General features: G+C 40.6%; 1 protein-coding gene across 2 annotated transcripts; it reads left to right on the top strand.

The window, feature by feature from the left end:
* The first annotated feature begins 11010 nt into the window (after positions 1–11010).
* On the top strand, positions 11011–27616 carry CGA (glycoprotein hormones, alpha polypeptide). 2 transcript variants are annotated; one of them, XM_078380449.1, is made up of 4 exons: positions 11011–11033; positions 16477–16583; positions 20229–20419; positions 22356–27616. In XM_078380449.1, exons 2-4 carry the CDS (start codon positions 16484–16486, stop codon positions 22437–22439), a joined length of 375 nt encoding a protein of 124 aa, XP_078236575.1. In that variant the 5' UTR covers positions 11011–11033; positions 16477–16483; the 3' UTR covers positions 22440–27616. The 2 variants fall into 2 exon arrangements, with proteins under 2 accessions (XP_078236575.1, XP_020646402.1); XM_020790743.3 differs by lacking the exon at positions 11011–11033 and adding an exon at positions 11131–12609.
* The last annotated feature ends 254 nt before the right edge of the window (positions 27617–27870 follow it).

Genomic DNA, 27870 nt, shown 5'->3' on the forward strand with positions numbered 1-27870 from the left:
GTGTGTCTTTAACATTTTTGCCTTATTTATTTTTCTTTGTTATTGTTTTAGGTTGTGTTTCTTGTTTATATGCTTGCACAGACTAACACAGACTACTTTGAACAGGAGCACTAGTGAAAGGTACTTTATTTCACCCTATCTTGAGGAATAAACAAAAATAAAGTTATGTAATCATTAAGTAAAGCATTGTTGTTTTTTAGTTGTTAAATCATGTCTGACTCTTCGTGACCCCATGGACCAGAGCACGCCAGGCCCTCCTGTCTTTCACTGCCTCCCAGAGTTGGGTCAAATTCATGTTGGTGGCTTCGATGACACTGTCCAACCATCTCGTCCTCTGTCGTCCCCTTCTCCTCTTGCCTTCAAACTTTCCAACATCAGGGTCTTTTACAGGGAGTCTTCTCATGAGATGGCCAAAGTACTGGAGCCTTAGCTTCAGGATCTGTCCTTCCAGTGAACACTGAGGGTTGATTTCCTTCAGAATGGATAGGTTTTTTTCTCTCTGCAGTCCAGGGGACTCTCAAGAGTCTCCTCCAGCACCACAATTCAAAAGGCTTCTTTATGAGCCAGCTCTCATTTCTATACATCGCTACTGGAAAAACCATAGCTTTGACAATGCGGACCTTTGTTGGCAAGGTGATGTTTCTGCTTTTTAAGATGCTGACTAGGTTTGTCATCACTTTCTTCCCAAGAAGCAGGTGTCTTTTAATTTTGTGGCTGCTGTCACCATCTGCAGTGATCATGGAGCCCAAGAAAGTAAAATCTGTCACTGCCTCCATATCTTCCCCTTCTATTTGCCAGGAGGTGACGGGACCAGTGGCCATGATTTTAGTTTTTTTGATGTTGAGCTTCAGACCATTTTTGGCGCTCTCCTCTTTCACCTTCATTAAGAGGTTCCTTAATTCCTCCTCACTTTCTGCCATCAGAGTGGTATCATCTGCATATCAGAAGTTGTTGATATTTCTCCCAGCAATCTTAATTTCACCTTGGGATTCATCCAGTCCAGCCTTTCTCATGATGTATTCTGCATATAAGTTAAATAAGCAGTGGGACAAGTAAAGCATACATATGTTTAATATGTGAAACATTTTTTTACTGTTGTAAAAAAACCTGTTCTTGTCTAAGGGAAAAAAAAAACAGCAGTTCAGCCTGGTTCATTTCCAAACTGAACAGTCGATCTGCAGTTCTGGATCCCACCTCCTCCACCAGCTGCCCACTCTATGGCAGGGTCCAGAGGAGGTGGGGTGGGGTGGGGCAAGGTGCTGCTGCCATGTGGGCACCTGCTGGAGGGGGTGAGGCGCTGAACCATGGATCCACTGTTCATCTAGGAAACTAACCACTGAACCAGCAGCTCATGCCCATCTCTGCTCATGACAGGTTACTCATTTGTAAGATTGCTGTAAGTCAGAGGCAACATGATGACATGTGACATTAATTTGGTAAGAAGTGACTGCTCCCCTAATGCAGTGGTCCCCAACCTTGGGCCTCCAGATGTTCTTGGATTTCAACTCCCAGAAATCCTGGCCAGCAGAGGTGGTGGTGAAGGCTTCTGGGAATTGCAGTCCAAGAACATCTGGAGGCCCAAGGTTGGGGACCACTGCCCTAATGGACTGATGCACAGAATGAGGAATAAGCAGGAAATACAGTCATGAGAAAAAGAAAATATACCCCTGTAATGGAACCCAAAGTATGACGTCATTCCTGCATGTCAATCAGGGGATGGAGCAGGAGGGGCGGAGTCAGAATGACAGTTGGAACAGCTGGGTGAGACAGTTAGGAGTTGGAACCAGAGAGAGAGAGAGAGAGGTTCAGGCAGAGTTAGGGACCAGAAGTTATTGAGAGAGTGCTAGGGCTTAGGAGTAGCAAAAAGGGTTAAGAAAGGAAATTGAAAGAGTAAAATATATTGAACAAGCAGGAATGAGCGCATCAGTATAATATGAGAGATAATGACATGATCTGATACACTTTAACACCTGATTTAATATCCATGAACATATGAAACAGTTATATTTGATTCTCCTTATGATTTTGTTCAATAATAAAAGAAAATTTATTTAAAACCCTTGCCTCCTGAAATTGTATGACCCTTTGGGGTGACAGCTCCTGTGTGTGGGACTTGATTTGGTATTAGGAAAATACCTGGTGGCAGCGAAAAGGGTGTATTTACCTTTGTGGAGCCCAGAGGTATAAAGGGCACAAAGGGGGATCGCCACAACCCCATGTTCTCAAAGGCTTTCATGGCTGGCATCTGATGGTTGTTGTAGGTTTTTTGGGCTGTTTGGCCATGTTCTTTTTGTTGTTTTTTCCCTAACGTTTTGCTAGTCTCTGTGGCCGGCATCTTCAGAGGACTGGAGCTAGAATTCTGTCTGTGTTCTGATGTAGTATGTGGGATTGTTAAGTATTTGTGGGATCAGGTTCTTGTTCTTTTCATGAGATAGGGTGATTCCTGTGATCAGGGTATTTTTTTGTTATGTGTGTTTTGTTGTGATAAGGGGGAGGTGATGTGTCGCTGTGATTGATGGGTGTCGTTAATGAATAGAGTTCTAGCTCCTGTCCTCTGAAGATGCCAGCCACAGACTGGCATAATGTTAGAAAGAAAAACTCCAGAACACAGCCAAATAGCCTGAAAAACCTACAACAACCAAAGTACACCCTCTTTGAATTCTATGGTTTTACATATCGGGATATAGTAAAAATCATCTGGTCCCTAGCAGGTCTAAAAATTAGGTAAATAACAATCTCAAATTAACAACAACACATGACAGATTACACCATGTCATTATTTAGTTTACAAAAATAAAGCCAAAATGGAGAAGCCACGTCTGAAAAACTAAGTACATTCCTACTGCTTCCATACTAATTAAGAATGCTGTTGAGAGGACAGGAGCTAGAACTCTGTCTGTGTTCCGTGTAGTGTGTGGGACTGTTGAGTATTTGTAGCTGCAGGGTCTTTTTTGTTATGGCTGTTTTGTTGTGATAAGGGGGGAGATGATCTGTCACTCTGATTGATGGGTGTCGTTAGCTAGAATTCAAAGAGCACATGGCTGTATATTAGCAAAGATCATAATGTTTTCAAAGTATGCGAACAGTAAAGAGAAAACAGAGGAAAGTGACGATAGCTAGGTCTCTACCTGTCATGAATAGAGATGGGCTAAATTCAGTGACTGACAAGACACTGGCTGACACACCCATATTTCTATAATTTCCTTATGCTTTCTCTGTACTACAAGTTTTGTACAATAGTGTGTGTGCATCTGCACATTGTTATTTTGTGAGCTGTATCATACTTCCTTCAGCTCTCAAAGAAATTGTTGCTTTTCTTAGCATCTTTACACATAGAAATCAGTGAGACCTATGTGTACCTATGAATAAAACTGCAACCCTAAACATAGCTGGCCTATTTCTGTTTGAATAACCCAGGTAAAAATCCATTCTTTACATTGCTGATTCAATATTTTCCAATAAAAATAGTTTGGAACTCGGAGGTTCACTGGATAAACTTCCCCTAATAGGACTTCTTCATAGAAGTGAATTTAATGCACAGCAGATGTTTGGAAAAAAACTTAGGACACTTGCTGGTGATGATGCATAAACTGCCAAATGTAAACAGAAATAGGGAAAAAAATCACCCTGCTTTCCCATCATAGGCACCCTCTGCTGGATTGCTGAAGTTTGGTAGGGAGAAGGGCTGCTGTGGAACTCATCAGGAAGGGAAACAATGAAGGAATTAGAAAAGATTGTCAAAGTCAGCCAGACTCTTGTTTTTCCAGTTACCATGTATGGGTGCGAAAGCTGGATAGTGAAGAAAGCTGACAGGAAAGAAAATTTGATTCTTTTGAAATGTGATGCTGGAAGAGAGTTTTGTAAATACCTTGGATTGCCAGAAAGATGAACAAATGAGTCCTAGACCTAATCAAGCCTGAACTATCTCTGAAGGCAAAAATGTTGAAATTGAAGTTGTCCTACTTTGAGTACATTGTGAGAAGGCAACATTCTCTGGAAGAGACAATAATGTTGGGAAAGGTGAAAGGCAGTAGGAAAAGAGGAGGACAAAATAAGAGATGGACTCATTCCCTAAAGCAGGGGTGTCCAACCTTTCACCTTCCCTGGGCCACATTAGAAGATGAAAACTTGGTTTGGGCCGCACATAAATTTGATTTGAGCTGCATGGGGGGCAGCCCTAGTCATCCTCCACAGCCCCGCTCCAAGCACGCTTACCGGCAGCTGCGATCTAAGACAGCAGAGGCTGCCAGCTTCAACTCCGGTGGCATTATGGGGCCCGGAGAGGGTCCACCTATTAACGGGGATGGCGCAATGCAGTCACACAGCCCCCCTCTCCCCTCCCCTCCCGCTCCTTCCTTCCTTCCCTCCCCCCACCATTTTGACGTGCCCCAGTCGCATTCTGGCTGCAAGTGCCAGCAGTGTAACTTGAAACTTTGGAATTTCTTTAAAAATAAAAAATTGCACTGGACCGCATTATGAACCGACCTGGGCCACATGCGGCCCTTGGGCCGCAGGTTGGACAAGCCTGCCCTAAAGGAAGCCACAGGGTTGAGTTTGCAAGACCTGAGGAGGGTGATTGCAGACAGGACTATTTGGAGCGTGCTCATTCATAGGGTCTCCATGAATTAGAGGCGATTTGACAGGATATAACAACCACCACCACAATACTACAATTGCAGTTTACAACTTTTTAAATATGCAGATGAAACATTTTGACAAATTTTGCATGTAAAAATTGATCCATTAAAAAAAAACCACTGATGCGGGACTGAACCTCATTATTCAGTAATTTTGCACAACTGTTTATAGGCAACTCTGTCAATTTCAATTAAGAGAATGATTTTGTACATTCAAAGGAATGCCTACATAAACACAATCTGCTCCCTTCACTGAAAAGAACAGAGTGACCCATCCAGCATGACTTCAGAATAACAGAGATCCTTTTTACAGTCAACTGTACATTAATTGAAAAGCAGTTCTATTCTTTTTCCTCTGAATGACTAAATGGGATTTGTTTTATTGTGCATCATTTGTCTGTTTCAAATTTTCCTTTCTTGGGCTTTTGTGTGCGAGTAGTTTGTATTTCTTTAAAGAGGTACAGTGGACCCTCGACTTACAGACAGCTCGACTTACAGACTTTTCGAGTTACAGACTTCTCTGGCGGCAAAATTTAGGTTCGACTTGCAGCCAGAGAATCGACCTACAGACCAGAAAAAACCAAAATGGAACAAAAATGGAACAAAAACGGCCGGTTATGGATTCATCGGTTTTCAATGCATTGTAGGTCAATGGAGCCTCAACCTACAGTGTACAGAGTGTGGTTTTGCCATATCTTATCAGTTGTATGCACATAACATTGCACCATGAGTTTCAATAAACACTTCCTCTTGTAGTCCTTTTTATCCCACCCACCCCAATTCCCTGCCCAGTCAAACAAATCTGCCAACATTTTCCTTTTTGATATTAAAATTAAGTTGTGATTGGTACAGAATCACCACTTATCTATAACTCAGTGCCCTGGTCAGTGGGCTGCCTCACCTTTCCTTGGGACTCACCAAGTCCCAGACAGTGAACTCCTCCAGGGGTTCCCTCCTCTAGAGACCTAGCTGATGGGCAAATGGAAGAGGAGGGACAGTTGCCAATGAACCCAGGAGGGAGCTCCCAGCGAGTCTACATTACAACCCAGCCACGATGCTGCTGGAGGAAATGGCACTGAGCCTGCCAGGGCCAGCAAGTGGGGATCCAAGGGGGAGTGAGAGCCAGAGACTGGCGCTACTGCCTTCACCGTGGGCATATACTGTAAGTCCTCCCTCTTGTGGAACCCATCTGGCATCACTACAGGGGTAATCTCACGAAGGAGTACTGCACAGAAACTCCTCTCATGGGTGTAAACTGGAGTACACATAGACTCAAAACTTAGAGACTTGAAGCCTGACACCCAGGTCATGCCCAAAACTAGTCCGAGGCAGTTCCAGGGAGTTACTGTTCTTGATCCCCCTTTGTTTTAATACTCCCCCCCTTTTTATAAGTGCCTGTGTCCTCATTTATGGAGCAAAGGATGGAAGAGGGAGTGTCTGCTGACCTAACAAGGGCCGGCAGGGCTCACAACAGTGTATCTCTTCAAAGGACAATTAAATGTCCAATCAGCTACTGTACTTAGGGCCTTCTCTGTTGCTGCTCCCAGATCCTGGAATTCTCTCCCACAGGAGACCAGACTGGCCCCATCTTTGCTGTCCTCCCACAGGCAGGCAAAGACCTTTCTCCTCAAGCAGGATTTACCTTCATGACTAGTGGTCTGAGAGGGGTTTCAAATGGATTGCTGTACTCTGTTTTAAATGTATTTTAATATTGATCTTAGTTACCACTTTATTATAATACTTCTTTAATTATTTTTAAATATTTGCATATTTATTTATCTTTAGCTTTTAAATACTGCTCTAATGATGTAAACCACCTTCAGTCCTTTTGGGGAGAAAGGCAAGATAGAAATGTTTAAAATAAATAATAGTGTATATTTTCACTTGTGAGCTTTCAGGTGTGAGTAATCTGGGTGCCTGCCTTGGTGTCAGGATAACAGGTGTGCTGAGCTGAGCCCAATTATTGTATGAAGGAAGCTAGGCTGAAAAAGCAGAAAATATATTTTATATCTCTCCCATGCCCTCAAGTTCTGTAAGAGTGTTTCTGACATTTGGTTTGTTCAAATTTTGTTCAACGTGTCCAAATGTTGTTCAGCAGACTAAAATTCCCAGATACCTTAGCCAGCCAAGATGGGTAGTGGTCAGGGCTTCTGGGAGTTGTAGTACCGCAACATCTTGGAACCATTGTGTTACAGATTGTTTGGGTATTGGTGCAAAGCACACTTGCCAGCACACATTCAGTGGAGTGATGCATTGTGTAGTTCTCTAATGCTAAGTGAGCAGGGGAGGGGAATTCTTTCCAGCTATCTGCTAGATAAGGCAAGCGCTTGCGTCATTGTTAGAAACATGGTACCCACTTGTTTTAAGTGGGAAATAGAATTATCCTGTCCCACCCTCAACCACCTTGTATGACAGGAAACAACACTTCTGCTGCCCCAAACACAGCAAGTAACATAAAGACTAAATTAGTGAGTGAGGTACCACCATGTTTCAGAATCGGCTCTCTCAGCAGTGGAAGTGATAGTGAGAAAAAATGTTTTGCAGTATGAACAGAAACCTGACCAACATAACAGGGAAATGTACAGGTAAAGGTAAAGGTTCCCCTTGACATTAAGTCCGATCGTGTCCAACTCTAGGGAACAGTGCTCTTCCCTATTTCCAAGCCATAGAGCCAGTGTTTGTCCATAGACAGTTTCCGTGGTCACATGGACAGTGCAACTAGACACAGAACACCATTACCTTCCCACCGTGGTGGTACCTATTTATCTACTCACATTTTACATGCTTTTGAACTGCCAGGTTGGCAGGAGCTGAGACAAGCGACAGGAGCTTACTCTGATGCATGGATTCAATCTTACGACTGCTGGTCTTCCGACCTTGCAGCCCAGAGCCTTCTGCGGTTTAACCAGCAGCGCCACCACGTCTCACATAAAAGGGATAGTGTGAACTAAATCCACCTATTACTCCCTACTAGAGTAAAACCCTTCATGGAGTGCTGTCTTGTCATGGCAAAGGGTCTTGAGTAATTCAGAGAAGCTATGGACTATGCTGTGCAGGGACACCAAGACAGACAGGTCATAGTGGAGAGATCTAACTAAACACGATCCACCTGGAGCAGGAACTGGCAAGCCACTCCAGTATCTTTGCTAAGAAAACCCAATGAACAGAAACAAAAGGCTAAAAGATGTGACGCTGGAAGATGAGCCCCTCAGGTTGGAAGGCGTCCAACATGCTACTTAGGAAGAGCGGAGGACAAGTACAAGTAGCTCCAGAGCTAATGAAGTGGTTGGGCCAAAGCCGAAAGGACACTCAGTTGCGGAAGTGAAAGGAAAGTCCAATGCTGCAAAGAAAAACACTGCATAGGAACCTGGAATGTAAGATCTATGAACCTTGGGAAGCTGGATGTGGTCAAACAGGAGATGGCAAGAATAAACATTGACATCCTGGGCGTCAGTGAACTAAAATGGACAGGAATGGGCGAATTCAATTCAGATGATTATCATATCTACTATTGTGGGCAAGAAGCCCGTAGAAGCAATGGAGTAGCCCTCATAGTCAACAAAAGAGTGGGAAAAGCTGTACCGGGATACAATCTCAAAAATGATAGAATAATTTCAATAGGAATCCAAGGCAGACCTTTCAACATCACAGTAATTCAAGTTTATGAACCAACCACCGATGCTGAAGAGGCTCAAATTGACCACAATTTTGGCTTGGGCCCAATCACTTCATTAGCTCTGGAGGCAGCAATCCATGAAGGGGAGTCAGGTGTAATCTAAACCAAATCCCTTATGAATACACAGTGGAAGCGAAGAACAGATTTAAGGAACTTGATTTGGTGGACAGAGTGCCTGAGGAACTATGTATGGAGGCTTGTAACATTGTACAGGAGGCAGCAACAAAAGCCATCCGAAAGAAAACGAAATGTGGCTGTCCAACGAGGCCTTACAAATAGCAGAGAAGAGAAGGGAAAGAAAATGCAAGGGAGATAGGGAAAGTTACAGAAAATTGAATGCAGACTTCGAAAGAATAGCAAGGAGAGACAAGAGGGCCTTCTTAAATGAAGAGTGCAAAGAAATAGAGGAAAAGACTAGAAAGGGAAAAACCAGAGATCTGTTCAAGAAAATTGGAGATATTAAGGGACCATTTTGTACAAAGACTGACATGATAAAGGAAAAAATGGTAGGGACTTAACAAAAGCAGAAGACATCAAGAAGAGGTGGCAAGAATACACAGAAGAATTATACCAGAAAGATCTGGACGTCCCGGACAACCCAGATAGTGTGGTTGCTGACATTGAGCCAGACATCCTGGAGAGTGAAGTCAAGTGTCCTTAGAAAGCATGGCTAACAACAAGGCCAGTGGACCAAATTGCTAACATGCACTAGATTATGGAGAAAGCCAGAGAGTTCCAGAAAAACATCTATTTCTGCTCCATTGACTATGCAGAAGTCTTTGACTATGTCGACAACAACTATCTATGGCAAGTTCATAAAGAAACGGGAGTGCCTGACCACCTTATCTATCTCCTGAGAAATCTATATGTGGGACAGGAAGCAACAGTTAAAACTGGATATGGAACAACTGATTGGTTCAAAATTGGGAAAGGAGTACGACAAGGCTGTATATTGTCTCCCTGCTTATTTAACTTATATGCAGAATACATTATGTGAAAGGCAGGACTGGAGGAATCCCAAGCTGTAATTAAGATTGCCAGAAGAAACATCAACAACCTCCAATATGCAGATGATACCACTCTGATGGCAGAAAGTGAGGAGGAATTAAAGAACCTCTTAATGAGGGTGAAAGAGGAGAGCACAAAAATGGTCTGAAGCTCAACATCAAAAAACAAAAAACAAAACCCTAAGATCATGGCCACTGGTCCTATCACCTCCTGGCAAATAGAAAGGGAAGATATTGAGGCAGTGACAGACTTTACTTTCTTGCGCTCTGTGATCACTGCAGATGGTGGCAGCAGCCACCAAATTAAAAGACACCTGCTTCTTGAGAGGAAAGTGATGACAAGCCTAGAGAGCATCTTAAAAAGCAAGAGACATCATCTTGCCGACAAAGGTCCACATCGTCAACGCTATGGTTTTTCCAGTAGCGATGTATGGAAGTGAGAGCTGGACCATAAAGAAGGCTGACCGCTGAAGAATTGATGCTTTTGAATTGTGGTGTTGGAGGAGACTCTCGAGAGTCCCCTGGACCGCAAAGAGAAAAAAAAAACTATCCATTTTGAAGGAAATCAACCCCGAGTGCTCACTGGAAGGACAAATCCTCAAGCTGAGGCTCCAATACTTTTGCCATCTCATGAGAAGAGAGGACTCCCTGTAAAAGACCCTGATGCTGGGAAAGTGTGAAGGCAAGAGGAGAAGGGGACAACAGAGGACGAGACAGTTGGACAGTGTCATGGAAGCCACCAACATGAATTTGACCCAACTCCGGGAGGCAGTGGAAGACGGGAGAGCCTGGCGTGCTCTGGTCCATGAGGTCACGAAGAGTTGGACACGACTTAACAACTAAACAACAAAGAGTAAACACACTGAATCAATCAAACCTAAACACCTACTCAAGTTAAGAAGCCTCATTGATTCAGTTTATTTACTCTATTTGGAAATAACAAGTGGATTTTTAATGAATTAATTATGTGCCGTCAGATAAGTTCGACCTTATGGCAATACATGTGCACAGTTTTTATGTACTCCTATATTCATCTCTGACCCTAGAAACAAATATAGGAGTACATATATTCATTTCAGCAGTTACCAGGACTGTCTTTGCACAATTAAAGCTAGTACAATCCATTTCCGGGCTCAATTTAAGGTGCTGGTTTTAACCTATAGAACCCTAAACAGCTTGGGTCCAAGCTATCTCAAATACCATATCTGTCCATTTATGAACCTGCCTGATATTAAGATCATTAGGGGGGGCCTTTCTCACTTGGTGGTGACATAGAAGATAACCTCTGCCACTGTTCCCAAACTCTGGAACTCTCTCTCCATGGGAGACCAGGCTGGCCCCACCTTTGCTGCCCTTCTTTTCAGACAAGCTTTTCCTTATGGCTGACTATTTAGAAGAGGTTTGAAAATGACATGGCTTGTATTTGTTGCTTTTAAATGTATTTAAGTAATGTTGTACCAAACTTTTTTTAAAAAAATATTGCAACCTTCATATAATGACTTTAAGTGTTTTTGGTTCAGAAGGACCTTTCTGGACAAGGGCTGCTGTAAATCAATTCAGTAGCAGTCAATTGTTCTTTCTCTGCCTCAAAGTTTGAAGAGAGCTACACCTCTCTACCTAAGAATTCTTTTCTTGCCTTGTTCCAGTCAGGAGTCTGAAGATAGAGTGAAGTGTTCTATCAGCTATGGAGTCAGTCAGTCAGTCAATCATAAGGTGAGTTAAACAGTTATGCTCAGTTGACATAACTAGTTAATATTTTCTATGAAATGCTGTTTGTTTTAATCTATGAAGAATTGTGAGTAAAATGAACCTTTTAAATTCATTACTAGAGTCTCTGAGTGAAATATTGAGACAGTAAGTGCCAGTTGAGGTAAACTGATCCAAAAAGGGATGGTCTGAGGGAGACTCAAAGATAATTCTGCTCTGTAGGTCTCTGAATTTTTATCCACTGCATATTTGGAGGTTTTTAAAAATACAGTGCTGCCTCGACTTACGAACCCCTACTTACAACCATTTCAAGTTATGACCAGCTCTGGCCGCAAACTTTTGCTTCTGCTTGTGACCAGAGCTTCCACTTATGAACAGAAACAGGCAGGGGAAAAAGGCGGGAAATTCAAATTTCTAACTATAGGTTGTGACAAGGCTGCTTCTTTGTAGCTCTTTTGACTGGTCTTGCAGTGATTTTTTTTTTTGGTGATGTTTTTCTTCAGCCGGAATGGATTAATTGCATTTCAATGCATTCCAATGAAAAATGGTGCTTCGACTTACACCCATTTTGACTTATGCCCATCTTCCTGAACCAATTAAGTTTGTAAGTCGAGGCACCACTGTAGCTAAATTTCCACACTCTGCTCAGGGCATGTTTAAATATAATGTTATTAATTTGTTTAATGTTTGAATAATTGACTGTTTTTAGCTTTAATATTGTTCTAATGATGTAAACTTCCTTGGGTCCTTTCTTAGGGGAAAGGCAGGGTAAAAATATTTCAAACAAGCAAGCAAGAAACAATTTCTAGGGATGTCTAAATATATAGTACTCAGAAGTGGTTTAGCTATTCTTTTGGGGGTGCTCGGTCTGGAAAGCTATACAGTCTGGCTCTTCTTCTGGGAGTCACAGTGGAGAATTGAATTTCCACCTCCTGGCTCCAAAATTAGGTGCTCCATTTCACTGAGCTCTCCAGCCACCTCAGTAAGTTGATTTAATCCACTGTAATTAATAATTTGTATTATTTGTCATTTTAATAATTGCTACTAATCTCTCCTAATTTGTATTCTCCAGTCTTCTGCTAATAATAAGATCTCAGTTATGGAAAGAGATTATAGGAACCAAAAAGATTGTTTTGTAATATTTAAAAAGCTATAGAAAAAGAGCAGTCTTCACTGTTGTTGTTGTTCTTTTTTAAATGGCTGTAATTACTGAAAATGGCTGCAATCTGTGGATGGAAATGCAAGGGAAAGCTGCATGGTAAACATCACTGATCCCTGTGCCTACCGTCTGACCTTTCCGTAATATTACAATGGAAAAAAATGATCTGTTTCAGAGAAAAAGAAGAGATAACATCAGTATGATGGAGTAGTAATTACATCAAGCAATAGTTAGCCAATGAGCAGAAATTACAGTTGATCCATTGGCTCAAACTGAGGTAGAAGATGACAGACTAATTTTGCAGGTATAAAAGAAAAGTACAGAGTTTATTCTGTCTCAGCACTGACACACACGCTGCAGCTCAGTTTCAAAATCCTGTTTCAGACCTTTAATCAACCCGCCTCACTCGGAAAAAAAGGAAGGGTAATATTATTTGTTTAAAATGTTTAGATTTATTGATTGAATTGATATCTGTTTGCTTTAAAGTTTAATCTTTATAAAAGAACAAAATGTTGCTATTCTTTTGCTAGGCAGTGGGCTCAATCACAAGTGAGAAAAGAATCCCAGCTATACAGATTCTTTTCAGACCTGTTGTAGTGATACATTTTTTTCTAGTGGTCACAGGATATAGATATAGATATATATCGGCAGGAGTGTTCACATGGTTTTTCACTGCATCCGTTTCTTTCTTTCTATTGGAACCGTTATAGCAGGCTAAACCACTCTTAATTTTGTATCAGTTCATTTTCTCTACTGCTTCTTAGGGGCAGTCAGTGCCCCCTTTGTCCTTTTTGTTTTTAAATAACAAAAGTTATACATCAACAGTGCAATAAGAGAGGTCCCAGTTGAGAGGAGGAAGTGAGTTTTGAAAAACTTGAAAAATATCATGAAGTACAGGGTTTTAAAAGAGAGAGAGGAGATGTTAATGCAACACTCCTTTCTTTATAATTCAAAGCAGGAAATGTCTCTCTTTCTAGCCCTCCTTCACCCTCAAGGGGGGAGGGGGGAAGGCTGTCTCCTTCCAGTTTCCTCCTTCCCAGCCATGTATTTCTGTTTCTGCTTTTTTTCCTGGCATTTTTCTTTTTCCCTTCAAAAAAATTCCAAGACGGAAATGCCCCCCCCCCGTTTTTTCCTGTGAAGCTCTCTTTCCCCACCCACAAGGGTGCTTCTGAGCAATGTATTCCTTTTTTGGGTGGGAGGGGGTAGCAGCTGCTTCACAATGTAGCAAGATGCCTTTTAAAAGATTAAAAAAGAGAGGGATCCACATGCAGTACCCATGAAGTGGCGACCTCACCCAGGAACGTGACCCCTTTGCAAAGGAAATGCATCGACAGCAATGTTCACACAGGCTGAAACTATTAGGAATGGCGTGATTCATCATTGCTACAATTTAAAACCACCCTCCTGGCATGGGGGAAATACAGTGCTTGCTGAGACAAATGAACTGAAGTTGGTGGTGGATCATGTGAATGGAAAATTATGAAACAATCTAAAAAACAGCCAGCTTGGTAGAACTGGGGTTCCTCTGGCAGGTGTGATCAAGCCCTACGATTTCGTTGGGTCACTAGAGATGATCCCTTGCAAGCCACGTGGATCCCCCTCATGCTCCGTCCTCAAATGCAATAATGTTAATGCCTTTTTTGTATGCATTGTAGCTTAGTTTCTAAAAGGAGCCATGGTTTAGAATCTAATATAAATATGTTCAGCAGGGTTTTTAAAATCTTGAGCTTTCTCTTTTTGTGTGCTGTTGTAGGAATATAATATGTTACTGTCTGGAGGAGTCTCCTAAGGACAGGAGAATCAACAGAGAACCAAGTGCATTATCCCATTAGCATCCTTGTTTTCAGCCTTTCTCCCTCAGTACAGCAATGAACATGGAACAATGCCTGGAAAAATTATTTATTTCAGCTATATTCCCCAGATACACATCTCTGGCCAAATTCACTGGGGAGTGGATCCTGGGAGTCGAGGTCTTAATTTTTTTTTTTTACAAGCTCTGGTGGGCAATCTTCTCTTGCTCTCCTCGGCAGGGATCCAGAAATGTCTTCTTTGTACAGAAAAAAGACATTTCTGCTTAACGAGGGGAAGAGTTTTGATTTCCACAGATTGCTGCTCTCTAGCTGCAGCCCCCTAGCTAAACCTCTCACTCTGGTGGCTACCCTGACAGTCACAAGCAGATTTTTTCAAGATACAAATTGTTGCAGTGGAAAGTGAATGAGAAAACTTTGTTTGTACTGTACATGTAGTGCTCCGTGTATTGTTCTTTGGATCCCCGTCTTGATTCTCTGAATTAAAACTGTTGTGTTTGGCATCAGAAAATGTCAGCAATCCAGGTGGACAGTGACTGAAAAAATCAGCAACCCTTGGTGTTTTAGGAATGGCCCACACATTATAATTAAGATATATCATGCACCTATATATGTTATTTATTCATGCAAGAAACATAGGTATCAAGCAAGTATATTAGTCAAAGACTGGTTCAGATCTATGTCCATTGACATATTCTGCTTTGTTTTCCTATAGTATGTATAATATCTCTTTTTTAAAAAAGCGTCCACATGTGTAGACGCATGCCAAAACTGCTTAATGCGGATGCTTCATAATAAATACATAGAATTAAAGAAGATTGTTACTGTGATGACAATTGTTCCTAGATCATTTTTGCAAGGGCTTTGGAGTGTGACTTTCTCCCTGATAATTGTACATAGGATTCCACATAAATTATTGATAGCAGTACGGTTGGTTTTAAAAAGGGCAGAAAATAAAACCTCTTCTGAATGTTGGTCTTCTAGAAAATGAAAACCTTACATTCGAATTACTGTTGCTCACTTGAGTTCTTAAAAAATATTTTTTAAGAAATAACAATCAGCTCATTAGACAATATAATACATAATTTTCTTTATATATTTGAATTATCATGCACTATTTTCTTCCTTCTATTTTCATATTTTGTGCATGGTTCTACTTACCTACTTGATTTCATTTGAGTTGTATTACTCACTACTGAAATGTTACTAATTAATTATTTGTGTGCACACAATTACATTTTTACTACCCTCCCCCCACAGCCAACACTAATTTGACTTCATAATCTGCTGTTTATGTCCCTTTGCCCTATTATTTTTTTATTTATTTATTTATTTATTTATTTATTTATTTATTTATTTATTTATTTATTTATTTATTTACTTACTTACTTACTTACTTACTTACTTACTTACTTACTTACTTATTTTTACCCCCACCTTTCTCCTTAAAAAGGACCCAAAGAGGCTTGCATCATTAAAAGACAATATTTAAACTAAAAACAATACAAATACTAAAAAGGATCAAACAAATACCACTCTGAAAAAACAGTAAACAAATGCAACACCAAATATACGTTCAAAGCAGTAAGGCACAACAGTGTTTTAAAAAACCCCACTCAGGCAGCCCATCGCTAGGGAAAAGCCTGCCTGAAGAGAAAGGTCTGCCTGCTTGTGGAAGGACAGCAAAGAAGGGGCCAGCCTGGCCTCCTGTGAGAGGGAATTCCAAAATCTGGGAGCAGAGACAGAGAAAGCCCATCCCCATGTCCTCAAGTGCACCAGTGAGGGTGGTGGGACCGAAGAAAGGCCTCTCCTAATAATCCTAAAACCTGGCCAGGCTCATAAAGGAGGATGCAATGCTTGAAATAGTTTGGACCCAAGCCATTTAGGTCTTTATAAGTTTGAACCGTCATTTTGAATTTCTCATGCATTCATAACTGCATCTACTTAGCAAGAAATATGATTGAGCAGGATGTTAGATTGTACCTTGATCCTATAAAATATATATTAAGTTCATGTAATATTCTATGTGTTTTCCTGTCTGAACTAGGCCCTCGGAGAATTGTACTTATAATGAAAATTATAATTAGCATTTCGAGCTGCTTCACATGTTACAGGGCTAATAGATATTTCTTTGTTGATCTTAAATGTTTTTAGCGCTTTCCCCCTTCTTGTGGAAGCACTGAAAGCAACTAATAGAATCTATTTAAAAAATTAATAAAAAAGTAATAAATAACATTATAATAGAACCAACATTCTTAAAAATGAAAAGCCAGTTAATACACTATAATACAAATTAAAGAGCAGTAGAATTAAAAAGGTTTCTGAAAGAGAAGTCTTTGAAGTCCTAAAGAACAGCAGAAAATAAGACAATTTCATTTTCCTATTCCTAACACTGTATATCAGGATGTTTCATAAGAGATGAGTATGTTGCCAGTTTTTATTTTGTATATACTTTGTACCTTTGTTTTCCCCTCTTCTGCAGGAGAGTGATGGATTACTATGGAAAGTATGCAGCTGTCACTCTTGCCATGTTGTCTTTCTCTCTTAATATTCTCCATTCATTACCTGATGGGGACTTCAGCATGCAGGGTGAGATTCTTTTTGTATTTGAAATGAAAGCTGGAGATTACTTGTGATTAGCACTATTGCTAATTTTTGTTGATTATTAATTTTTATTATTCTATTATCTTCTGGTTTCTAATAGATTGTTAAGCAATGTAAGTTCATACTGTATGTTGGAAACCCCTTGAGGATGGGTGATGGTAAAAGGCAGCCAATTCATATTTTAATTTATTTATTTTATTTATTTTATTTTATTTTATTTATATCCCACCTATCTGGTCAGTTAAGACCACTAATTATATAAATCTGAATAAAAAACTGTTCCAGTCAAATCTCTACCACCTGTGTGCCCTTATAATAAATTCTCAAATAATTCTCACATAGTGTCTCCTGGTCTGGAAATCTATAAAATAACATAAAAGTGTTAAGGTATTATGAGTTTTTTTCCTCTGTACCATATATGGCAAAATATTCATTTTTTAAAATTGCTTTTCGCATTAAATTTGTTCTGGATCTTCCTAGAGTGGTACACTTAATACTGCCGATGTATCTCATTTATCTAGAATATCACCGTATCAACAGGAACATATTTTTAAAAAATAAAGTGGGAGAGAAAATGAAAATAAAGAAGTGGGGTTTTCCTGTTGTCCATTAAAATGTTACAACCCACCTAATATATCACGGGGTTGTCCCGTCAGATAACACAACCCACAACTCTATTTGCATACCAACTAACCATCTACAAAATAACTACATTGTGGGATAATTAGGAATGTGCTGAATCATACAAACAAAACAACAACAACCCTGAAGCCCTAGTGCTGTGCAAGAAAGGAGTGGGACAGCTCTAAAAAAGACCTATGTATGGAGCACTCCAAGTCAAAACACTTGTGGACACCGTAATTTGATTTGAACCAAACTTCACCAAAAGCAATTCAAATAGCAAGCGATATACTCATCTAGACAGGTTCTTTCCCCCTACCTTTATTTCCTTAGAATAGCAAACAAACATTGTGATCAAAAAGCAGTGATGGCTTTGGATCAGACTAGAAGTGTTTCCAGAAAATGTTTTAAGTTAATGCAAATTTTTCCCAATAGAAATGCTGATTGTTGCACCAGGCATTTGACAGTTCTAGAACAAAGACAGAAGGAGAGACAGAGATTAGACAATGGAAGAAGAGTTTTTGGGGCTGGGGTGGTTCAAAAAAGAGATTAAAATTCTCGGCTAATACATGTGAAGAACCTATATGTCAAGACTTCATCTCTACATGGAGATACTGCAGAGGACCTGTACGTGTAGCAGACACCAGGCCTCATCAATTACAAGTAACCAATTGTAGCAAGCGAACTAAAGAGAGGCAGATATGGGCTCAAACAAGTTGCCAGAGTCTGTAATAAAAAAACTGAACAACATTTTGCTACAGCAAGGTGAGGCAAACTAGTGCTTGTGTATAAGAAGCAGAAATTAACATTTGACATTCATTTTGACCTATACTGAAAATCTGGTTGTTGCAACCCAGAGAGATCAATCATACAAAGAGGCTGTACACAACCTTAACAAAATTGAAATAAAGGAACTAGGGGATGCAGCGTATTATTTAGGCATTCAAACCGAGAAAGAAGCAGATGGGTCCTATCACCTCAATCGAAGGCAACAGCAAGTATAGGAGAGTTACAGGAAAATGCCTGTACCTGACAATCAGTACTAGATAGATTCTGGCATAGCTGTAGGAGTGCTGAGGAGAAATGTCAGTTCACTGGCACTGGGTGACTGGATAGCTGTTGAAAGAGTAGCTGAAAAGTATTTGAAAAGAGCCATGGAGAGTACCTGCCACCAGGCACCCCAAATGTGTAGGGCACAGAGAAGCTGGAAATGGATAGCACACCTTACAAGTCCGCTGGTGAACTCTTTTTCCTGCCTGGAGGTGGGCATATTTCATGGGCAAATTTTGAACAAGATGTTGTAGCACTGTCTTCCACAATGTAGATGTGGCAGAAGCATTCAGAAAAGTGTTATGGCTGCAGAATCTATGAAAGAACTTTGGAACAGATGAAGAAATGTCAATCTGAATGATGAAAAATAACAAGAGTTGCATCAAACTGTCACAAAGGGGAAAGTTGAATGCATGAGATACTGCTTGGTTTGTGACCTAAACAGGAAAGAGATCCAGGTGCTCTATTGTCCTACTGCAGAGATGACAACAAATATCCTGACCAGACCATTAGAAAAGGACCAGCCTGAGAACCTGCAAGTCAAGACGAGACTTAGGGGGTTCTTGCATGCAAGATTGAGAATTTACCCCTTCCTTTCTCTTGCTTCCTTTGTTGGTTGCCTTTCCTCTTTCTTCCATTTTATGCTCTCCAAAGATAGACATGTGGCAATGTAGTAGCTCCATGCTATCTACATAAAGGAACAAAGCCATGAACGCTGTAAGTAAAAGATCTTTTAGTTTCCTTATAACCAAGACACATCCAGACTGATAGTTTTTCCTTTTCCAAGACAAGTAATGGGACTGGACAGAACTCTCCATACTTTTTCTTTGCACCAAAAAGGAAATAACCAAATTTCAAATCCTTCCAACAATGTCTTCCAGTTTCTAGCTGAATTCTCTTTTTAGCAGGGGCCTTTTAATTGCATGCCAGCTTTGAAGAGTATTCAAGTAAAGAAAAAGAACTATCTCTTAGTATTGCCAAATATGGGAATTTAATAGCTGCAGCCTTGATTCAGTTACTCTGGAACCAAAAGTGGATAGGCTATATTGCTGATTAAGAATCTTAGTGTCAAGTGAGATGCATATTATCCATCTCTATATGTTTGAGCTTTAAAATGATCATTTGGTATGTGATTTTGAATATGATTATTTTTTGGTTTCCAGCTGAGAGTGCTCCCAAGTAAGGAGCTTCCAGCACTGCAAGTTAATAACATTGGGGAACGTTTTCTTGGTGGTTAATGCATGGGTAAGCAAAATTGCATAAGTCATGGCAGCCAACTGCTGCTAATTAACTAGGGGCTGGTCATATTGTGTGATGTGCAGGCAACCAGGTATATGACTGGGACCTTGTTAAATGGCACCAATCTGCTGCTACAGCTTAGATGATTTATCTTACATGTTTGTAAATCACCAATACAATTCCAGCACTTGTAGTTATTCAGGAGGAGGAGTGCAGTCCAAAACCAAGAATATGCCAGCTATAATAAATTTGGAATGGACAGATGCTTATTGTGCTAGCACAAGGTGACCATTCAGATTTGTTAGCCCACATAGGTCTACCAGCACTACTTATGTGATGGCTGAAATCCATCAGCACAAGAAACCTCACCCACCCCCAAAAAGGATGCAGCAGAGGAGGAGCTGAATGATCACATATCCAAATCTCTGTCAGCACAAACTTACAGCCACTATGCTGTCATAAAAGTGGTAGGCTAAGGTCAGGTTAATCCTAAATAATTTCCAACACTGGTAGACTGGAAAAGTTCAGACTCAGCCCAGCATTAGCTGGCTTATATCAGCTCAGCCAGCCCTCCTTCATGTTGGTTAGTTCAGACTGGATACTCAGTCATCTCTGTAAGCCATTCATGAATTAATGATGTATTTAGACATGCCAATGCTATAGAAGCTGGGTTTGTGATACATGAAAAAAAATAATATATTCTTTTTCTGTGTCTGGTAGGATGTGCTGAATGCAAATTAAGTCTGAACCCACACATGACAAGATTGTTTAATGGGCGACCTGTTTACCAGTGTGTAGGATGTTGTTTCTCAAGGGCTTATCCCACCCCCATGAGGTCAAAGAAGACAATGCCAGTCCCGAAGAATATTACATCAGAAGCAACATGCTGTGTTGCAAGATCATTCAGAGAGGTAAGGGCTGTATTTAACAGTATGGGATTTGTTTTGCAGGTTTCTAAACTATGGCCCGCGGGCCACATCTGGCACACCTTGTCATTTTATCGGGCCCATTCCCTTTAGCCTGTGTGCACAGAGAGAGGTGTGTGCATGCATGGGGGGACATGCATGTGTGCATGAGCTCAGGGGGGCATCCATGCAGGGAGCCAGTGAGCCGGCTGTGCATATGTGTGCATGCACGTTCCTTCAGTCCTCAAAAATGCTGAAAATATAAGAAGTGGCCCTCACACTCAAAAGCTTGAAGATCCCTGCTTTAGAATAATTCTGGAATCTGCAGGGATGGATTGGTTATTATTAGCATCGTGGATTTCCAGAAAGACAAAAAAGTGGGTTCTGCATCAAATTGATCCTGAGCTGTGATTAGAAGCTAAAATTATTAGTCTGTGGCTATCATTCCTTGGACATACCATGAGAATACAAACATCTAGAAAAGACAATAATATTAGGCGATAGAAAAACAGGAAGACGTAATATGTGATAGAAGGACTCAACAATACAAGGCTGTTGATGATAGTACCTTTGGGAAATCATTGATTTACAGAATTGTATAAATCAGAAAAGACCAGACAGCACACAAGAAATTACTGACAACTGCAGTTGAGATCATCTAAATTCAAATCATTAAGAGGAAAACCTTTTTCTAGAAAGTGTGAGTAACCAACAGGAAAGCCAGTCGAGTGGTTAATCTGGCAATGGAAGAGAACCATAACCAAAACTTAGAGGAGGTACCCCTTCTCTTTTTCTGGCTCTGATTCCCTCCCTCATTCTTCCAGCCTGTGCCAGAGCCACATGTTCAAAGCACTCTATTCTCATAGTTGGTGGGTGAGTAGGCCCTCCACCTCTGGTTAGAATGCCACCTGAAAGTGGAGATTGGCTTGATCTGCTATTCCAAAGTACACAGAACAAAGTGCTCCACTTGGCTGGAGAGGGAACGTGGATGCTGTTGGCTATGTGAATTGAGATCAGTGCATCACTTTATGTACCCGTAAATATAAATTGTCTCACAATGGTAAGGCTTCTGTTTTTTCATATTGGGAGTAAGACTAATTGACTGCAACAGGGTTTATTTTAGAGTAAATATGGATAGAATTGTCCTGATTAAAGGAGGAGTGAAAAACAATAGCGGCTAGTACAGTAAGAGTGACAGACTGGATTGAGGGGATCTCCGTTCAAACCTGTGCTTAGCCAAGGAAATTCACTGGAGGGTGGGAGAATTTCTTGATTGAACTTCATTTCATACATCTCTAAAAATTTACTTCTAATCTGAATTCATAGTGGGGTAACTTTTGGGCTTTGCATCATTTTGCTACATGTCCTAAAAGTGAACAACAGGTTATTGCAATCCTACTCCCCTGACCAGGAGAGCCAGTATGCTTGTAAATGTCTTCTTAGTCTTATGTCTCCACAAAATCTGCAAAACGATATATATTTACTCAGGATTAAGTCCTGCTAAAGTAAGTAAATTTTTTGGTTGTTGTGGGTTTTTCGGGCTTCTTGGCCGTGTTCTGAAGGTTGTTCTTCCTAACATTTCGCCAGTCTCTGTGGCCGGCATCTTCAGAGGACAGCCAAAGAGCCCGAAACTTTAACTCTACATTGCAACATATTTGCTGCATCTGCGAGGAGCTGCTCCTCACGAAATGTACTTTCAAAATGTCTTTGAAGACCTGGTCCTCTAGGGGCCCTCCTGCATTTTAAGTTTGAATGTACCCACAAGTGCTGTACTGAATCCGTAATACTTCATGTGAAAATATCAGTAGAGTTAGCTTAGAACTCAGGTGACCTTGACTGAGGTTTTACTTATAGTTGAGAGAACTAAGCTGTAAGATCTTATTTGAATGTTAACTGTTCATTTCTAGTGTTCTGAAATATAATTTCTTCAAATTTTCCCAAGGCTCCTATTCCGCACCATGAAAACACAAAGATAGAAAATCACACGGATTGCCACTGCAGTACCTGCTACTATCACAAATCTTAAGACCTCTGGAGTGGACCAAGGATGACACAGAATGTATATTTTTGTTTTCACAGCAATATTGCATACAATCTTTAATTGTCTGAAAAAAGAAACTTTGGGGCTAATATGCTATGAAATGTATTTTCTTTTGTTTCATCTTTTCTTCACCATGCCTTAACATTTGTCTATATTACAGCATTTGCTTTAACATTTCCCTAACAACAAAGTATAGAATTATGTGGGATCACTAAAGCTTTCCTTATTGTGCATATAAGTTGTGAATTAATGTATACTGTACATGTTTTCCTCCTGAAAGAGGACCCTACTGTTATTGGAACTAATTTTTCATTCCAAGTTGACTGCATTGTGGAAAACTGTGTCATGCTTTCAGAAATGGCAATTACATATATTACAATATGTGGATTCTTTTCTTCAGCTGCTTAAGAATCAAATGGCAACATTTCAGTGACAGACATGGGAAAAAAATGATCCTCACTGCAAGAAAAAAAGGTCAATTAAAGGAAAATCCTTTCAAAACTTTCCAGGTTTCTTTCCATTACCGAACTGATTAAAATTTGGGCTTAGTTGTTGTCCTAAAGCATTTCTTCTCTGTTCAACAGAATCCTAAACCGTATGCCTGATGATACAGATAGTTGTTGATGAAAACTCATGTCCCAAATGAATACAGAAAACAAAGGGGATCTAGAGAAGGCTTGAAGGGCCTGGACAGTCAGGGGAGACTAGGCTACAAACTATAGGAACACCTTTGCATTTGTTCAAATGCTTAAAGTTCACCAAACAAACAAATACAAAGAGAGTGAAAGAACTTTGAGCTTGTACATCTGTTTGGATACAAAGGCCTCTCTTTTTTTGCACAATATTCTTGGGAAGCCCAGGAATCTCAATATAATCTGGGATAAAAGGATGTCATAATTTTGTTGCTTCTATACTTGGTTTAGAGTCAGAAGTGTTTGTTGATCTACTGCAAGTCTCCCAGAGGTTTACCAGCAGTTTAGATGTACTCCCTGCTTACCTCTAACTCAGAAGGCCAAGTTCCCTGCCCACTGCTCAACAAATGCTGGTATTTGTTGTTGTTACATTCTGCCAAGTTGGAACTGACTTATAGTGACCCTAACAGAGTTTTCAAGGTAAGTGAGGTATTTAAGGAGTGGTTTTACCACTTCCACTCCCCCAGTGAGTTTCCATGTCTGAGCAAGGATTCAAACCCTGGTCTCCAGAGTCCTAGTCCATCACTCTATCCACTACACCACACTGGGTGCCCATGGTGTTATTACACCCCCTTATGTCTATACATTTGCCTCATTAAAGGCCTTGAACATGACCATACTCTATACTGAGTACAGTGCAGGTTGTACAGATATTATTGGGAAATTTAGGCATGGTAATTCCCCAGGGCTTTAAATATTATAAATTTCTTTAAAAGCCTGAGCCTGTTGGAGTCAAATTACAGTAGTACCTTGGTTTACGAATACCCCGGTTTATGTAATTTTCGGTTTACGAATGGAAATCCGTTGAAAATAATGCCTGGTTTTAAGTTTTTTTCCAGTTTTTTTCAGGTTGCGAAGAAAGTTTCCCCAGGATGCATTGTGCCTGGAGGTTTGTGGCACTGCCCCCATTCCTATGGCAATCTGCATTTCAGTTTATGAATTTTCCGTATTACGTAACGTTTCGGAGAACATATTAATTTTGTAAACCGAGGTACTACTGTAGTCTCACTGCGACATTCACCCTGTGCCCCTGTTTCTTTTTCTCAACCTAAGAGCTCATGCTGGTGACGTTCCCTCTTTCTTTCGCTGACACCAGTGGATTTCTTTATCCATGCTGTAAAGGACATTAGCCTGACACTGGCTGCCAACAACAGAACTTGTTTATTAAAGGGTATGAGGGTAATTCAGAATCACAGGTGTTCTTGATTCATTTCATAGAATCAAAATCATTGAAATATCATATATTCTGCCACACATTCAATCACCTCCTGTTTTATTTATTCACTTTAACCAGTTTATCCTTATTAGTTACAGTTCTCACTCTTTCTCTGACTAAACCTCTCTCCTACTCTCTCCACTCACTCTCTTGCTCTAACTGACTTAACTGACTCCCTGTCTCCGCCCCTCCTGTCCTCTCATAGGCTTATGCAAATGAGCTCCAGCTATGAGTGACAGGTGTGCCGTGGGGCATCCATCACACTCACAAATGGCACATCATGAACAATGTACCGTTTCCATCCCTTGCACAAGGAGGTATCCACATGAGGTGGTCATCTCAGGCAACAAAGAGCTGGGATGCTCCTGCCACCCAGTGCCTGCACTGACTGAGCTACCCACCATCAGAGTTTGAGATCTGGTTCTTGGCTGAGAAGAAGAAGTGAGAGGAGTTGAAGAAGAAGACTATAACAGAACAGGGGGAGGATGGAAGACAGGATGACATTGGTGATTGTTTTGGCAATGTTATAGCTCAAGGATGCTGCTTAGAACCAGCCCCCCCCCCCCCACACCAAGGCTGGTTAGAAAGTGGCCAAAATGATGCTGCACTGCAGAACATTAAGGGACCTCCTGGCATAGATGCTCTACTTTTTTTTTAGGGTTGTGCAGTGGCTCCTGTTGCTGTGGCCACCTCTGTGGCTGCAATTTTTTGGTGTCTTCCCACCCACTTGCCTCTTCTTCCTTTTCCTTGTGGGATTGTGTGGCAGCAGGTAGCCCCCATACAGTGACGGGATAATTTAGACCAGTTTCTTAACTAGCAGTAATTTCCTGCTTATGCAGGTGTAATTATTACCATGTATTCTAGGCAACATAAAAACAAGTAGATTAAAAACACATCAATAAAAGGTGTAATGGCTGAAATCCTGCTTCCATAATTATGCCTCTGAAAGGTTGATAATGTCATCAGCAAAGGGTTTTTCAGAAATTAAACACTTCCTACTTCTGTCCCATGGCTCCCACAACTCTCATGGAATCCCCTTCATCATTTGGCACCCATGGGAGTCCAAGCATGGGAGGAGGGAGTCTGACTATCAAAAAATGCTGTGGCAGGGTATAATTTCTGGCATTGGTGATTTTTTGGTAAACACTTCCTCCTCTCATTCTGTGGCTGTCATGGTTTGCAAATAAGGAGTATAGGAACTATAGGACAGAAATACTTTGTGTTTAATTTCTGATAAATAGCTTCTGTTGATCATACCATCAGCCTTATACAACATAGTTGTGTGAACAGGATTTCAGCCAACAAATTACTAGACACAAGCAGAAGGCCCCTATCTTTCTTTGTTTATATATTGGGCAAACAATTTGGGCATACCCTGTGCCCTGAAAGAGACATTACAATCAACACTAGCTGTACTCTGTGACATTACCTGTCTGTTTATTTTCTCTATGAAAAAGAACATTAGGGCAAGGAGGGGTGGAAATGGATATGACTGAGAGAGGGAGGCACACCATGCCATCCATTTCAGCCATGTAGCAGAGATGGCAGCCACAATCCCAGCAGGCTGTGTTTGCACCTCACGTTCCCGCCAGGCCCTTGGTTGTTTCACCAAGCAAAGGAGCACACTACATGTCGTTCAGCTGCCACCAATCAATTACATCAACTTTGTTCACTATTAATGACAGAGGTCTGGACGACGTATCATTTAAGAACCAAGTAGAAATTGCTTATTGTTACAAGTGAGAACAAACCAGCCAATGTCGTTAACTCTCCATTAAAACAACCTTCTCTTTTCACTCTCAACCGCCTACTCTTTCTCTCTCTTCCCCCCCTTTTCTTCACCCCACTTAACTCCACCTCTCACCAACTCCTATTGGTGCATGCAAATCTCAACATAAATATTCATAAGCAGAGTGAATGCTACATTCCTCTCCCCCTTAATTAGTTTGATTTAGGAGGGAAAACTTAGTGGTTAAGGTTCATGGACGAATGCAAATATTAACTTCTTACATTACTAAGGATAGTTTCTATTATTTTTACTATCACTATACCTTCCTCTCAGTTTATTAACATCCAAAAAGTAAATTTTGCAGTTTAAGCATATCACATAACTATTACAAAAAACAGAACAGTTAATATTGAACTCAGATAAATAAAAAATGAATTTTCTCTAGTCATTTGGCCTTCTAGACAAAGCATCCATGACCACATTCTAAGATCCTTTTACACTGCAGATTTCAAAATCAAAGTGTTGTCAAATCAGCGCCCATCTCGTAAGTTTGCTGCTATTAGATTTCATAGTTAGCTGCTATTAGATTTCATAGCTTGTTCAAGAGGCATCTGTGAATAGATCTCAGATAAAACTCCCTATGTGACCTTCAAGTTATCATCCTCTCATCACCTTTAACCCCAAAGTCCCAACAAGCTCTCTAAACCAGGAAAGATTCAGGACAATCTCCTTTCCAACTTTGGGGAAATTTATTTAGATCAATATTTGAGGGATTTCCCACACTGGAATTATGATGATGATGAGCAGTTATTTCCAAATTCTTCATTTCAATTTGGAACTGAATTTCTCTTTGCCTGCTTTCTTGCTCAAATTCCCTTTCAAGTTCTCTGATTTTTTTCTTTTTCCAATTCTAATTGGTTTTTCATAGCTAACTCCTGCAATTTAAATTCCTGTTCCATCTTCCATTTTTCAAAATCTTGGGAGCTTTGGATATTTTCTCCTTCTGAGGCAATTATTGCTGGTCCCTCAGTTTCTTAATCACTCTGAATTTGAGGGTTCCCATTTCCCTCAGCACCCTGGAGCTCAACCTGTGCCTCTATAACCCACTTTTTACTTTGTTTGGGCAGCATAAACAATACAATTTCTTATTAAATTGGACTGGTTCTTTTCCTTCACAAGAGCCAAAAGGACCTCTTCTTGGGATTCCCCAGACCTGGTTTCAGAAGCCTTGAAATTAAGTCTTCCACAAGACTCTAATGGGTAACCACTTCTTATGCCACAGATCCTAAACCTTTCCCCTCCAGACTCAAGAAAATTAAATTTCACACTGGATTGTTTCGGATCCCACTGCTACGCCACCAGTTTGTCATGTTCCCACATGGCCCTTGGTTGGGTTGTTTCACCAAGCAAAGGCACACACTATGTGTCGTTAAAACCAAGTGGAAAATTATTGTTACACGTGATAAATGTCCAGTCAATGTCCTTCTCTCTGAACTCCAACCCTCTTTTTTTTCTAATCTCCCATTAACTCCACCTCCAGCGACTCCTATTAGTGCATGCAAATCTCAGCATAAATATTCATGAGCAGGGTGAACACTACAAACCTATGTTTACTTTCCAGTGACAAATCACAAAGCTAAGTATGGGGGGATGCAAGGTATGGAGGCAAGAGAAAAGACTCCCATGGCAGTTGTGGGTTTTTCACCATTTAAGGAAGCACCAGTCCTAATGATGTGCAAATTGCTTGTTCTAGCTTGAGCCTCTAATAATAGGGAAAAA

Source organism: Pogona vitticeps, chromosome 1 (genome assembly GCF_051106095.1).
Source record: "Pogona vitticeps strain Pit_001003342236 chromosome 1, PviZW2.1, whole genome shotgun sequence".
In the NCBI taxonomy this organism is placed as follows: Eukaryota; Metazoa; Chordata; class Lepidosauria; order Squamata; family Agamidae; genus Pogona; species Pogona vitticeps.

Bases quoted from the DNA above. Each gene is read 5' to 3' on its own strand.
- CGA (XM_078380449.1), top strand. From the start codon at position 16,484: ATGGATTACTATGGAAAGTATGCAGCTGTCACTCTTGCCATGTTGTCT. The intron at 16,584-20,228 runs GTGAGATTCTTT...TGTGTCTGGTAG, and splicing joins TGGGGACTTCAGCATGCAGG to GATGTGCTGAATGCAAATTA. The intron at 20,420-22,355 runs GTAAGGGCTGTA...AATTTTCCCAAG, and splicing joins TTGCAAGATCATTCAGAGAG to GCTCCTATTCCGCACCATGA.